Source organism: Hipposideros armiger, unplaced genomic scaffold, assembly GCF_001890085.2.
Source record: "Hipposideros armiger isolate ML-2016 unplaced genomic scaffold, ASM189008v1 scaffold_971, whole genome shotgun sequence".
NCBI classification, from domain to species: Eukaryota; Metazoa; Chordata; class Mammalia; order Chiroptera; family Hipposideridae; genus Hipposideros; species Hipposideros armiger.
In genome coordinates, this window is record NW_017732321.1 from 129,129 (window position 1) to 143,084 (window position 13,956).

The window sequence follows — 13,956 nt, forward strand, 5'->3', positions numbered from 1 at the left end:
GACCCAATAATCCCACCTTTGGGTATTTATCCAAAGAAACCTAAAATGCTACTTCAAAGGGACATGTGCATCCATATGTTCGTTGCAGCATTGTCTACAATGGCCAAGATCCACGTGGAGGCAGCCTGGGTGTCTCTCAGTGGATGAATGGATAAAGAGGAGGTGGTGCATATATTCAATGGAATATTGCTCAGCCATGGAAGGGAATAGGTTCTTGTCACCTGTGGCAGCATGGGTGGACCCAGAGGGTATTGTGCTGAGTGGAGTATGTCAGACAGAGAAAGACAGATGCAATGTGATTTCACTTATATGTGGAATATAAAGAACAAAAAAAACAGAAACAAACTCATAAAGAGAACTTGCTAAATGGGAGGGTGGTGCATGAATAGAAGGGATTAAGAAGTACAAATTGTTTGTTACACAGTGTTCATGGGGATGTAGAGTGTAGCATAAAGAACATAGTCAATAACATTGTAATAACTATGAATGGTGTCAGAGGGTACTAGTTTTATCGGGTGATAGTTGAGAGTGGGGTTGGGGGACATGTTGAAAATGGTGAAGGGACTAAGAAGGACAAATTGGTAGTTACAAAACAGTCATGGGGATGTAAAGTAAAGCACAGGGGATATGAGTATAGTCAACGGTATGGTAACAACTATGCATAGTGTCAGGTGGGTACTAGACTAGTCAGGAGGATCACTTCTTAAATTATATAAATGTCTAACCACTACACTGTACACCTGAAATTAATATAAAATAATATTGAATGTCAACTGTCTTGAAAAATTAAAAGTGGGGGGGAACAGTGAAGAAGAATAAGAGGTCCAAATTTCCAGGTATAAAACAAATAATTCATGGGATGTAATGTACAGCATAGGGAATATAGTCAATAATATTGTGATAGCATAAAATAATGTCAGATGGTTGCTGGACTTATCATGGTGATCACTTGTTTATGTATATACATGTTGAATAACTATGGTGTACCCCTGAAACTAATGTAATATTGTATTTATTAATTATTATCATATTATTGATTATATTCCCTATGCTAAAGAAGTGATCACCATAAGTCCAGCAACCATCTGACACTATACCGTGCTGTCACAATATTATTGACTATATTTCCTATGCTGTATATTGCATCCCCATGACTTATTTGTTTTATATCTGAAACTTTGCACTTGATCTTAGCCAAAAGGCCGAGAAGCGATATATATCTGAAACTTTGAACATCTTATTCTTCTTTATCTTTCCTACTTTTAAAATCTTAAAGTAAAAGAAACTTATTATTAAATCATCTTCACATTCATGAGCAAACCCTACTTATTTGTAAATTTTAATTTTATAAATTATAAAATTTAGTGAATTAAATTTTATAGTCTTTTAATATCTACATTTTATATGGGATTGGTCTGATTTTTTGTGTGTCATATTTTGTTAGGTTTAGCATTAGACTTGAAAACTCTTCAAATTTTTCTTTCCTCTGAAAATATTTTATATATAAAAATTGTCTATTCCTTGACAATTTGCAAAAATTCAGTAAAGTCATCTGGTTCCAAATCCTTTCTCTGAAATAATTATTATTAAAGATTGACTAAGTTTTCAAAATAACAGTATTTTTCCCAGATAATCCCCATTTTATTGAGATTATCAAGCCTTCATATAAGATTTTAGGTGGTATTTTCATATAATTTTTAATGTCTTCTACAACTCTTTTACTGTCTTCTCATCCTAATGATATTTACATGTATTTTTTTCACTCTTTTTATTTATTTCTACCAAAATTGTATTTATACTGGTTGTCGTTAAAGAACTAGCTCTCAGATTCTGTATGCTTTCTATTTTCTAATTTAATTTTTTCCCATTCTTTTCCCACTCTTCTTACTTTCTTTGAAAAAAAAATGTTTAATATTTGAATTCACTTTATAATTTTTGCATTTTCTTTTATTCTTATGAAATGAAAAAGCATTTGAGACCCATAATTGTAGTTTGGGTTGCACTCTTTATACTGTCATGTGTCTCTAACTATTACTTAATTTTCTCTTTGACCTACTAGTTTTCAGAATAGTTATTTTTATTATTCAAGTGGAAAGGGATTTAATTTTTATTCTCCTATTACTCTTTTTCTCAATAGCTTACAAGCAAACTTGATTTCCTTTTTGACCCAACGGATTTTTAGAATTTTGTTTTACTTGGAGTATCAGGCAGGATATTTTATTTAAATTGTTTAATAATTTCTAGTTTTATTGTCATAATCAGAGACTCTATATTGTAAAATTTCTGCTTCAGAAAATTTACTACAGTTTTGTATATCACATGGTATAAATGCTAATCTTTAATTTTCTAAATAAGTCATAAATACTAGAAAAGCAAGTCTTATTCCTATTCCTAAATTAGAAATGGACATTTACTATATTAAACCAGTTTTTAGCAATTATAGTATTCACATTTTCTCTGTTCTCATCTCCTCACCTCCCCCCCACTTTTTTTGTATAGCTGTTTTGTCAAAGGTTTTGAGAGCAAGCTAAGATTTTCTTTAAGTTTATATATTTTTAAACTTCTTCCTGAATTTATTATAATTTTTAAAATTTTGATACAGTATTTGATAATGACCTTGGCTCTTATCACAACAAATCAAGATCCTACTTTATATTTTGAAGCTAATCTCTTACAGTCCTTCTTTTATTGTAAACATGTTTTACAAGGAGGATATATTCCATTAGCTAGTACTTCAATTTCAATAGTAGCTACAAAGTCCTTTTGCATAAATTGAATTTATTAAAGCTGGATTAGTTGCATCATAGTGATTTAAAGCTTTTGGATAAACTCAAACCTGTATGTCAAACACAACTGATAATTTTAAATGAAAAAAGTTTTATAAACAAATATTCTGACCAACATAATCTTATAAGTGATATTTTCTCAAGGTTACAAGTCAAAAGCCCTTGAAACTACTATTAAAATATATGAGCAATTTTATTTTGATTTAACAGAAAAGTCTTTACCCTTAACAGCGTTTAACAGAAGATAAATGTGTGATAATGACATATAGAAAAAGTACAGGTTAAATTTTTATGGGGACAGGTGTGAATATTCAATAACCTTTTCTTTATCTGAAAGTAATCTGTAATGGCTTGTCCAGGATTCGTCTTCCCAAATCACCTATGTAAACACAGCCCCATTCTTTCAAGCTTTCTCATCAATAGTGACTAACCAAGGAACATTCATTTTAGTTCTTCATGACATTTTCTAATCACAGATGAATTAAAGAAGAGCGCCTTATAATTTTGTTTCCACACTGCTCATTTATGCACTAGGCTGGCCTGCTTTTCATGTCACTAGCCTGAGATCAGTGTAATGGGCATAGCACTCAGCCCAGTGGCTAGTGAGGACCAGGATGGATGTTTGGGGCATCATCTTCCCAGCATCCGGGTGCCTGGGCCTTGGAAACAGTGAAGTAAATGAAAAATCCGCATAGCCATTTCCTGTGGTCCTCTTATCACCATGATGCTCAGATTGCTTTATTTTCAGAGATGCAACTCCAGCTTTTCTTCTCTTTGCCTCACACCCTTCCCAAGCAAGTTTGGGTAATTCTTCCAGGAGATGCTGCATCTAGCTGTATATACAAAGTGAGTCTTAGATGAATATGAGGGCAGGTGTAGGTGCACAAGGGTGAAAGCAGAGTTCTGGTGGCTTCAAAACTTAGGGTCTGCTGTAGAGGAGCAGTTACCTCTGATTTCTGGTTGGTATTGACCTATACAGAGTTGGGGGCCAGTAGATCATCAATATTAGAATAAATGGGCATTTAAAAAAAACAAACTTTGTTTGTTTATAAATTTTGAGGATTATGAGAATCATTTATATCATGGAAACACTGATTACATGCTATTGTTTCAGCCTGAAGCTGCTGATCTATCAAAAGAGCATTTATAAGGTACCATCCTCAAAGTCTTAAAAGCTCTGATGGGCACAGGAGTGGGTGGGGTTGGTGGGTATGAGCAGTGATGTTGGCAGAGTGCATCCTGGGAAATTTAGCTCCCTAAAGTGAAGGAATTTGGGCAGGTTAGGGAGAGAGAACCCAGCAGATGTGCATGCCAGTGTCTCACTTTTACAATTCAGAGCTCCAGAGAAGCAGATACAAAGTCACTTTCAAGTGGTTACAGTCTAGTTGACACATAAATGAAGATCATGCAAAGCAGAGTGTGATATACACCACTGAAATAAAAGTTTGTAAGGAAGGATTGGGAATCTTTAAAGAGAAAGTGGTATTTGAACTGGGCTTTAATAAACAATTGGAACTTGCCAAGACAGGGAGAATATGATCTACACAGGGTATTGTGTGAACAGAGGCAAAGAAGCTGGAAACTGTTGATCCTCTGTGGAAGCAGTAGGTTTGTGGCTTAACTTTTCTATGCACATAAGGAAAAGCAATGAGAGATCAGGTTGAAAGCTGACTGAAGCCTTGAATGTCAATCAAAAACCCTTGGAGGGCTGGCCGAGTGGCGCGTTGCTTAAGAGCTGGCTTGGGACACCAGAGGGCCCCGGTTCGGATCCCACATATGAGGGCCAATGGCACTGCCCTCTACAGCTGGGATGCTGAACAACAGCTCAACCTGCAGCTGGGCTGCCTTTAGTTGCTGGCGATGGCTAGGCTGCAGCCCCTGCTGCAGTGGGTTGTCATGGGAGCCGCTGTGAGCGGCAGTCCAAAATCCAGCGACTGATCTGCCTCGCCCAGGAAGAGCGCAATGATGGTGCCAACTTGGGCCAGTGAAGCAACATCCTCCACAACTAGACTGAAGAACAAATGGGCAGCTACTTGTCTGTTCCCCTCCCCCAGTTCCCCAATTAAAAAAAAAAAACTTTAAAAAAACCCCTTGGACTTGATTCTCTAGGCAGTGAAGAAGAATGAGGTGCTGCCAGCAGGATGGACTGTTTATCTGTGCATGCACAACTCACTGGACACATGGTGATAAGGCATCATGGCCTCTCTGGTGGCCATGTACATGGGCTGTCACTGTGGGATATCCCAACCCCCCAGAACTCCTCAGTAGAGGTAACTCCTTTATGGAGTTCACTACAATGCATTTATTAGCAGCTTTCTATACCCAGCCTTTCAAGGAAAGATTCTAAGATATCACCTTTGTCTTGTAAGCTTTAGAACATATTTTAAAACATCTGAGGATACAGCAAAGCATCTGAAGATGTATCCGGTATTTGCCCAACAGAGATAATTGATTCTGCAATGTGTGCCAAATTATGTGAAACATTCTTTTAGCATCTAAAAATAATGTTTGGTGTTTCTTTAGATATATTCTCACTTCTGCTGATATCTGCCTTGGCCCTCACAGTTTTCATTCTGTTTTCTGATTTTCAAGATATATACCATGGGATGGAGGTAAGCGGCATTCATTTGCACATTTGGCATGACTCACCTGTACAGTGGGGCCATATTTGCATGGTGGTTTGCGATTCAGTTGTTGCCATAGTCTCTCTGATCACTGAATATTGTGAGGCTATTCTCACTTACTAGAAGAGCAAATAACATATCTGGATTTCACATATGTTGGGCTCTGATTGTTTTCTTAGTATTATCAATGGGGTACATTTATCCTGTTCACATCTGAAATATTATGTTTGAATACTTTATGCTCCTATGTTATACTAATACAACGTTAACTTATTAATCTAATAATTCTGCAAGTTTAATTTTTTAAAAATATAGTAGAAATCCTTTGTAATGTAGCTGTAAGGAGTAAGAAAAAGTAGATTATAAGTCAGTCATGTTCTGTCTGTCAGACAATGACTGTAAGGAGTTTTATTTCAGTGGACATGATTTGATCCAGGGTACAGTGGGTTAAAATTAAATTTAATAAGGGGTTAGTGAATCCATTCTTGGACCCAACATTGTGGGAGAAATAAAGAAAGAGGAGAATTGTCTCTTGGCTTCCAATCTGTAGTTCTGTTATGAAGATGAGTGATACTTGAGTGAAATAATGACATGGCCACCAGAGGCCATCCAGGTGGCCGGCCCTCCATGCTGGAAGAAAATATAAAGATAAAAGAGAAGTAGGAAGAACATAGAGGCCTGTGACTGTCATGGGAGGACTCACGGAGGAGATGCAGCTTGACCCGAATCTGGAAGGATAGGCTAGATTTTGCTAGGGAAGAGTTAGGGATATCCCCAACTAGGAGAACAGCCTAAGCACCAGCAAAGAGGGCTGAAAAAAATCTCTTTTGCCTTGGAAATAGAAAAGAATTGGGGTGGCAGATATAAAAGTCAAAACCAAGGTTTGTTTCACAGAACACCTGGAAACATGGCTCAGGTTGAGGCAGCAGGTTGTGAAGGGTGAGGAAGGAAGGCATGGATGGATGAAGGCAGCCGGGGAAGTTTGGATTTATGCTGAGAGCAACAGAGTCCTGGAAGCTATCTGAGCAGGTTTCTCAGCAGAGCGTTTAAGACGGGTTAATTAGATGATGGCAGGACAGCTGTGTGTGAGAGCAGAGAGGTGTGGCGAGAGAAGCAGTTAGGAAGCGAAAACCTAGACCATTCAGTCATTGACGAACCATGAAGCTTCAAAGTATGCTTGGCCCATGAGGAAGATGTGATCACCACTCTCAAGTAGTTTAGAAGGTAGGAGGGAAGACCATCACATAAGCAAATAATTCCAAGACAGTGTGACGAGTGCCTTCCAGACCAAGCGACGAAGAGACCTCCCAGGTCAGGGCGGTGGCAGCAGTGGGGGAAAGGGCCAGGTTTTCTGTTATGGTCTGACCCACTGCCGTATCTTACAGCCTTCTCCAAACAACACTTGCACCCAGTATATTGCATTTCACAACCCCGAGAAAGGCTCTCTCAACTTGGGGGGAAAATAACAGTGTTACTTTGAAATAATTCATATCAGAATAAGGATGAGAATTAAAGGTGAGCATTTAGACACTGTGGAGGGTCTGTGGTTTTAGCCCTAAAGGCAGCTCAGTCCTCTACACAGTCATCCATATTCTGTCATTTAGGGTCAGAAAGGGGGCTGTGTATAACTTTTTATTTTTACTTTTTTGCTGTGGATGCAGCCATGGGAAGTTGTAGCTCTCACACCTATGAAATAAGTGTAGTTGGTGGTCAATATATACAAATTAATCCTTAAAAGGAGGTGGGTTAGGTGGGTTCTATTTTCATCAAGCCATCAGATTTAGGGTTGGGGAGATTTGTTCAGAAGATGTTCCCTTCGTTTCAGGTAAAATAAACTTGAACGTCTGTCCCCCTTATGTTTGCCCATAGGTCAATTTTACTGAAAGAATGAATTCCAAGTAGATTTTGCTTTGAGAGAATTAGAAGTAATAATATTCTTAGATGAGTGATTTAATCTTATGCCTTCTTCCCTCTATTTGAAAAGATAAAAACAAAGACAGGCACACAGGCTCCAAAGTGTCACATCTGCCACCCAGAGTACACCTCCTAGGGGCCTATCATCAGGCAATGGAGGGAGCACAGGCCAGGAGAGTCAGTTCTCATTTGAATTCTGGCTCTGCCATTTGTTCATTGACTTTGCGCCCTTGGGCCAGGCACTGACCTTCTCATCTGTGAAGTGATGAAAGTAATGCCTACCCTCCAAGCTCAGGGAGTTGTTACAAATATACAAATTAAATGTGTTTTTTCAAAGTGTAAGGTATGAAAAGTTTAATGGTGGTATTTCTTTTTTTTACCAGTTCCTTCCCACCATAACATCATGGAGGGTTTCGATTTTGGGGGCAAGCCTCACCCAATTCTGCGTGGCCTTCTTTGTGGAGGTAAAGTAATTTCTATATGGCGCCTATTATTCTTCTGGGGAGATAAACAAATAAAGGGCCTCATTCTCAACAGATGCTCATTTTTTAGAGCGAACTCGTTTATCCCCAGTAGTAGTAGTTATTAAGGGTTTGTAAAAACTATACATGTTCTTTTGGGGGGCAGTTCCTTGAAGAATGATTAAAAATTCCTTGAAGTCTGCATAGAAATGCTCTTAGTATCTGTAGCATAGAAAGCAAAACATCAAATTAATTCTAATTTTGCCTCACCTGAAGGCATTGTATTGTACTTTTCTAGTATTCTCAATAATTTAGTAGCAACTAGACTAAGGGTGCTGCCAGCTCTAAAATTCAATGAGACCGTTTGGAATGAAGAGCTGTCTTCAGGAGGACTTCCTCAATTACAGAGAAGGGAAGCCATTACTCATGCTAGTCAATCCTTACCCTTGAAAGTCTTCCCCTATAGCATTCCTCTTCTGTGAAGTGTCACTAAATCACTTTATCCACTCAGTAAAAGGTTCAGGGACATTTTTTTAAAGATAGATTTTTAAATAAAGATTAATAAATTGTAAGTACCTTGGGAAAAGGGATGAACCAAATTAAAGAATACACACACACACACACACACACACACACACACACATCTCATTGTATACAATCAGCATAAAATTTCTCCATACTCTTTAACTGAGGAATTCCATTTTTGAGACCATATTAAGAAAATTACCCAAAAAGATAAAAAAAAACTTACATGTACGAAGGTATTTATCATAGTATTATCTACAGTGGTAAAATATTAGACTCGACTCAAGTGTTTGAAAGTAGAGGTGCTGTTTGTTTAAATAGTTATACAGCATTTTGAAGAAATGTTACACAACTATTAAAATAACTAGGACTGTAGCTACAAACTGTAAGACAGAAAGTCTAGTATAAACAAAAGTGGAATGCAAGGTTTGACCAATTCTGTGAGTACAGATGTGTAAAAATTGTGTGCATGTGAACACAGAAAAAGGAGCGCTTCTCAAATGGAAAACAAAATCCATTTGATTGCTCGAGTTCATCTATTCATTCAACACACCTTTATTTGGCACCTTCTATGTGGCATATGGCAGGTAGCAATGATTTTTTTCCTTTCTTGATTTTGAGTACATTACTGAGTACATTACCTAGTTCTCATTTCAGTCTGGCAGTAAACTAATTCTAAGTGAGTCATCAGCCAGGATTTAACTAGGAAACCTGTGGGAAAGAAAGGCTGGAAGCTCTCAGCAGATTTCTGTGAACACAAGTACATGGTCTCGCTTCTCAAGGGAACGACCTGGGGGATCTGCTGGACTTCATGGGAATTGCAGGGAGAAGTTGCTGCACAGCAGCAACCGCAGCAGTAAACGCATCTTAGAGGAAGGCCTGGGGAGCAGGGTGTGGTGGGGAGCAACCTGGCTGCAGGGGAAGGGATGACGGTTTGTTTTTTTCCACCTGATTTCCCAGGATGCCATCCTTCAAAATCGAGAGCTCTGGCTATTGATCAAAAAAGAATTTGGATTCTATTCTAAAAGTCAATATAGGACCTGGCAAAAAAAGCTGTCAGAAGACTCAACCTGGCCTCCCACTAACAGGACAGATTATTCGGGTGATGGCAAAAGTGGATTCTACATCAACCGAGGCTATGAAATCTCTGAACAGCTTCCAAAAGAAAAACTCGAACAGGGGGGCCAAGCCACAGAACAGCATTTTTGGACCATGCTGTAATCAGAATTGTTGTTGTACATGCTTAACAACATCCACCCACCCCCCTTTTATTCCCGCAGAAACTAAAGCACTATAGAGAGGTGATGATAATCTGACCTTATCTTTTCTCTTTCCATCTGAGGACTCAACGCACGTTTCTCAGTGTATTGGATCTTAAATATGCTTATTTTGACTGTATTCTCTACCATTGAGAAAATAAATACATTGCTTGGATTATTGTCTTTTTTCTAATAAACTTTACTCACATTACACAGCATTATCCTGGTGAAAATGGACAACTTTTTGCAGTAGTGAAGTTAATATTAATAGTATGAACATCAATAAAAGAAAAGAAAATTGAAGGAGCATTTCAGCTTTGAAAGTTTCACCAATATATTTTTATTTTCATCTACAGAATAAAAAGAATTTGAAACAAAAAAACCTTCTCTCAATAAAATGTCACAAGTTTAACTTTATATTTACTTGCGAAGGACATTTATGTACATATCTTTTTCCAAGGTCACAGAATTCCTCTTTTTTGCTTCTTTTGTATGGTTTTAACAGAAAAACAAGAATTGACATTTACTTCAGAAAATTCAACTGTAACTGTAGTAAGCCGGAGCTATGTGGGGGTGAAGATTGATGGAGGTTTTCTGTTTATTGCATATAATCTTGGCTTGGGCACAGTTAACATCTAAAGAAATTCCACCCAAATTGGCATCCCCCAAAGTATATATTGTTTGGGGGCCAGTGGACTAGAATAGGTCCAGAACACACAAAGGTAATAAAATAAACCGTTAAAATGTACTTTTCATTTAAAGAAGCATAGTACTTTTATTTACTCTTTTTTACTGACAGATGAAAAGCTCAAGTTCTAACTCTAAACGTTGGCCCAAACTCAGCATTGCTCATCTTAAAAAAACAATCCCAGGGGAGGGTGCCATAATGCTTTTATCTACGGCATGGCAATTAACAGGCTACTAAACAAGCTTAAGTTCCATTGCATCTTTTTATTATCTAAATCAATTATTAGATGTACATTAACCACCACAAGAAATAGTACATCCTTTACAAATATATTGTGTACACTATTACCTTTAACATATCACCTCACTGTGAACTTGAGAGGACATTTATTCATAGTGAACATTTTATATTTCCTACTAGGCTTTCCTTGCAACAATAAACCTAATTTTGCAAACTTTACAGATCTTTAACAGTCCACAGGCAATTAGGTAACCAGTCCCATTCCATGAGTCCCAATTATGTGCCTAACACTGTGATGTATGGATTCAATAATGTATTTATAATTCTGAAGTCTTTAGAATTGAAAAAAAACATTTTCAACATTTCATTAATTTGTTGCTATAAATAGTATGCATTTTGTTACACAAGTCAGCAGCATAAGTGCAAATATCTATAAAAACACTCTATATTTACATTTTATTTGCTTTTTAACCTTTTCTTTGGTGCACAGCTCTTGGAGAGTGATAATTTTCAAAATGTGTCTAATTTAGTGGCTACTAACAATGGACAAAAAGATAAAACAGATATTTAGCTTACAATTAAGAAATGTATATCAACATAAAAAATATAGTAACTCAGGTCCTTGAGCTGATATATCTGTATTTAGTAATTTGACCTTTAGAATGAGAAGATTCAGTTGACACGCTATGACATTTAGATAGCATAAAAAGGTCTTTAAAAATCTTGATTCAATAAATGAACAACCTTTTTTCCCTAGTTTTTCCAGCAACCTGTTTGATATCTCATAGATGATAATCTGCATTTCACACATCTTTCTGGAGATGAAATATGATAAAGTTGAACTCTGTACTTGACTTTGTTAAAAATATGCTCAGAGGAAGATGTAATAGTCTTGGGGGAAAAGTTGATAAAAGCACAATGAGCATGGCTGTGTATCAAATGATCAACTACAGGACAAACAGACAATCATAAGGTGCCCATCAACAAGAGTGGTCAGTTTTGGGGGAACATTGATGACTAACTTGGTAAGCTTACTTCTAAGGGTGAAAACTGCTGGAACCCTGAACACTACCTTTGTGAAAAATGAATTCATGATTTTTTTTTAAAAAGTGCATTTGTGACATTAGCCAGCATAGCAAGGACTGTCTTCTGGAGTGGAGAAGTCCAGGGTTCTCTAGAAAGGTTTGACCTGAGGTCACTCAGAAGGTCTGTCCCCAATTCTGCTCCCTCTCCCATCTGCCAGTGTTGTAATTCCACCACACCCAAGTCTCCTGCTTTGTGTTAAGATTTGTCCCCTCTGCAGTCATCCTTTATAAAAAGGTAAATACACCTTTGGAAAGGTAACATGGTAAACTGATGTCAATCACATTAAACTGATGTCAATCTCACCCTAGTTTGAGAATACTAGAAAGGTGCCTTTTTCTTTTTTTAACTATTACTTGAGAATAGGACATAGAATAAATAAGAAACTAAATTTAGAATAAAAATGAAGGGGTAATTTTTGAATTATGGTATCTAGGAGACACTCATACCTCTCCAGAGGCTCAGTGGAGGGAAAGAGAGTTTGGGGGTTATCTGGAGACAGATGGTGCCATAAGACAGGGAAGGGATTAGTCAGGGAACAAGGAAGAGGGATAAGGTCTCTACTTGAGCGGACTGGAGCACATGACATCTTCTGTTATCATTATCCTTAACCCTGCAATTAGATTATAGAGTATTTTTGGCCTCAGAGTAAAATCTCAATCAGTTGAATAGGTCCAAGTCTTTTACTGTGTCTTCTGTTTAGCTACTTTATCCACCATATTCCTAGTTCCCTTGTTGCACATCCCTCTTAATATTTACTTGAACTTGTCCTTTATTTAATGCCATGCTTTTAATGATGTCACAAGAAGGGTGTCATTGGCTACTAGTGTGTTTTTTATGGTAATGTTATAAAGTCTGATATAGTCCTAGGGTATAGAGACCATTTCCCCCCACTTGCTGCCAACAGGAATTCCACTGGAAAGGTATTAAAAAGTAGCTTTTTTCCTTCAACACATGGTCAGTAAAGTGCGAGAATCAAGTCATGACCCTCCTTGACTTATAGCAAAAGCCTTAAAAAATAACATGGGATATTGTTTTCTAAAATGGCACCTTAAACCTACTTTAATGATCTCTTTCTAAGGTTAAAATGGTCAAACCCTTGAAATACTCAAAAGCCAAAGGGACCAATATAGGTAATAGTAACAGCCCACTCTTGTTTGTCATATACTCCTGACAAATGAGTTGCTTCCAGGAAAATCACTGGATCTGAAACAGTGAAGCAGAGAACCCCTTCATCACTCCCCCACCCAATCTACACTGGAGCAAGGAGATACACCCTCAGACGGCTTGTTAATCAAAGTTCCTCAAACGCCTAATGAAAGGCTGAATTTCCCAGTCTCTTTTCTCACCAGAAAAGGAATTTGAATTTAGATGTCAAACCAAACAATTTGGGGCTCTTATCATTTTTTATTTTAAATCACATATACTCTGTTCTTCTTCCATTTGACAAATACATAATAGCTACCCTTGGGGAAAAAATAATATTTATCGTAGAAGATAAAATATAATGTGATTTTGTTAAGAGCCTCTGCTGACTTACTCAAAAGGCTACCGCTTCTTGTTCAAGCTGCCACCGCAAATCTATGCTAGCAGGGAGAAAAATTTCCTTGGCTCAGTGATGAGATAATATCAGTAAGCAATTTATTAAAGAGCCGGCCATCCATCATTGGGATTTTGAACAATAATGATGTATTGAAAATAAAAGTTCATCCCAGGTTTTGTTTTTTTCCCTCTTCACAAAATCCTTCAGTTCAAATACCTCTTCAATAAATTGTTAATAGTATAATATTTTGCTCTTTGTCTTTTTGGAAACAAGCCCCAAAATGAGAAGGCACCAGCAGCAGCTGTCACAAACCCAATGGTACTTATCACTCGGTTGGCCTATAAAGAAATGAGAAACAAACAAAAAATGTATCTTACGCTAAAGGCATTTCAGTGTTCTAAAACCAACCGTTAGCTTATTTCTTAAACAAAAGACCCATCTTAATGTGCAATGGATAAATTTAAAGCTCAATGCAAAATTAAAATATGGTATGAAGACAGAGAAATAAATTTACAATTATGACAAAGATAAGATAAATATATACGTATACATATATATTTATAAATATATAAATACATAAATACATATATAAATATATAAAAATAATACATAGAAATATATATAAATTTTATATTTTATATATAAAATATATAAGTATATAAATATATAAATACATATATATGTATTTATATATGTATATATGTATTTATATGTCTGTATTTATATGTATTTATATATATATGTGTGTATATATATATATATATATATATATATATATATATATATATATATTTTTTTTCCCTGACTCAGGAATGTCTGGTTAGCAAAATAAC

At 36.7% G+C, this 13,956-nt stretch overlaps 2 protein-coding genes across 2 annotated transcripts in view; one reads left to right on the top strand and one right to left on the bottom strand.

Annotated features, from left to right (window-relative positions):
• Window positions 1–9,744, top strand: part of ATP13A5 (ATPase 13A5) — a 91,478-nt gene extending 81,734 nt beyond the window's left edge. The window contains exons 27-29 of the mRNA XM_019631025.1: window positions 5,310–5,398; window positions 7,708–7,788; window positions 9,271–9,744. Coding sequence (XP_019486570.1) covers window positions 5,310–5,398; window positions 7,708–7,788; window positions 9,271–9,531 — 431 coding nt within the window. The 3' untranslated portion in view covers window positions 9,532–9,744. The remainder of the gene's footprint in view (window positions 1–5,309; window positions 5,399–7,707; window positions 7,789–9,270) is intronic.
• Window positions 9,745–9,912: 168 nt separating this feature from the next.
• PLAAT1 (phospholipase A and acyltransferase 1) overlaps window positions 9,913–13,956 on the bottom strand; it is a 21,937-nt gene continuing 17,893 nt past the window's right edge. Inside the window, exon 4 of the mRNA XM_019631023.1 lies at window positions 9,913–13,461. Within this exon, the coding sequence (XP_019486568.1) occupies window positions 13,327–13,461 (135 nt within the window). The 3' untranslated portion in view covers window positions 9,913–13,326. The remainder of the gene's footprint in view (window positions 13,462–13,956) is intronic.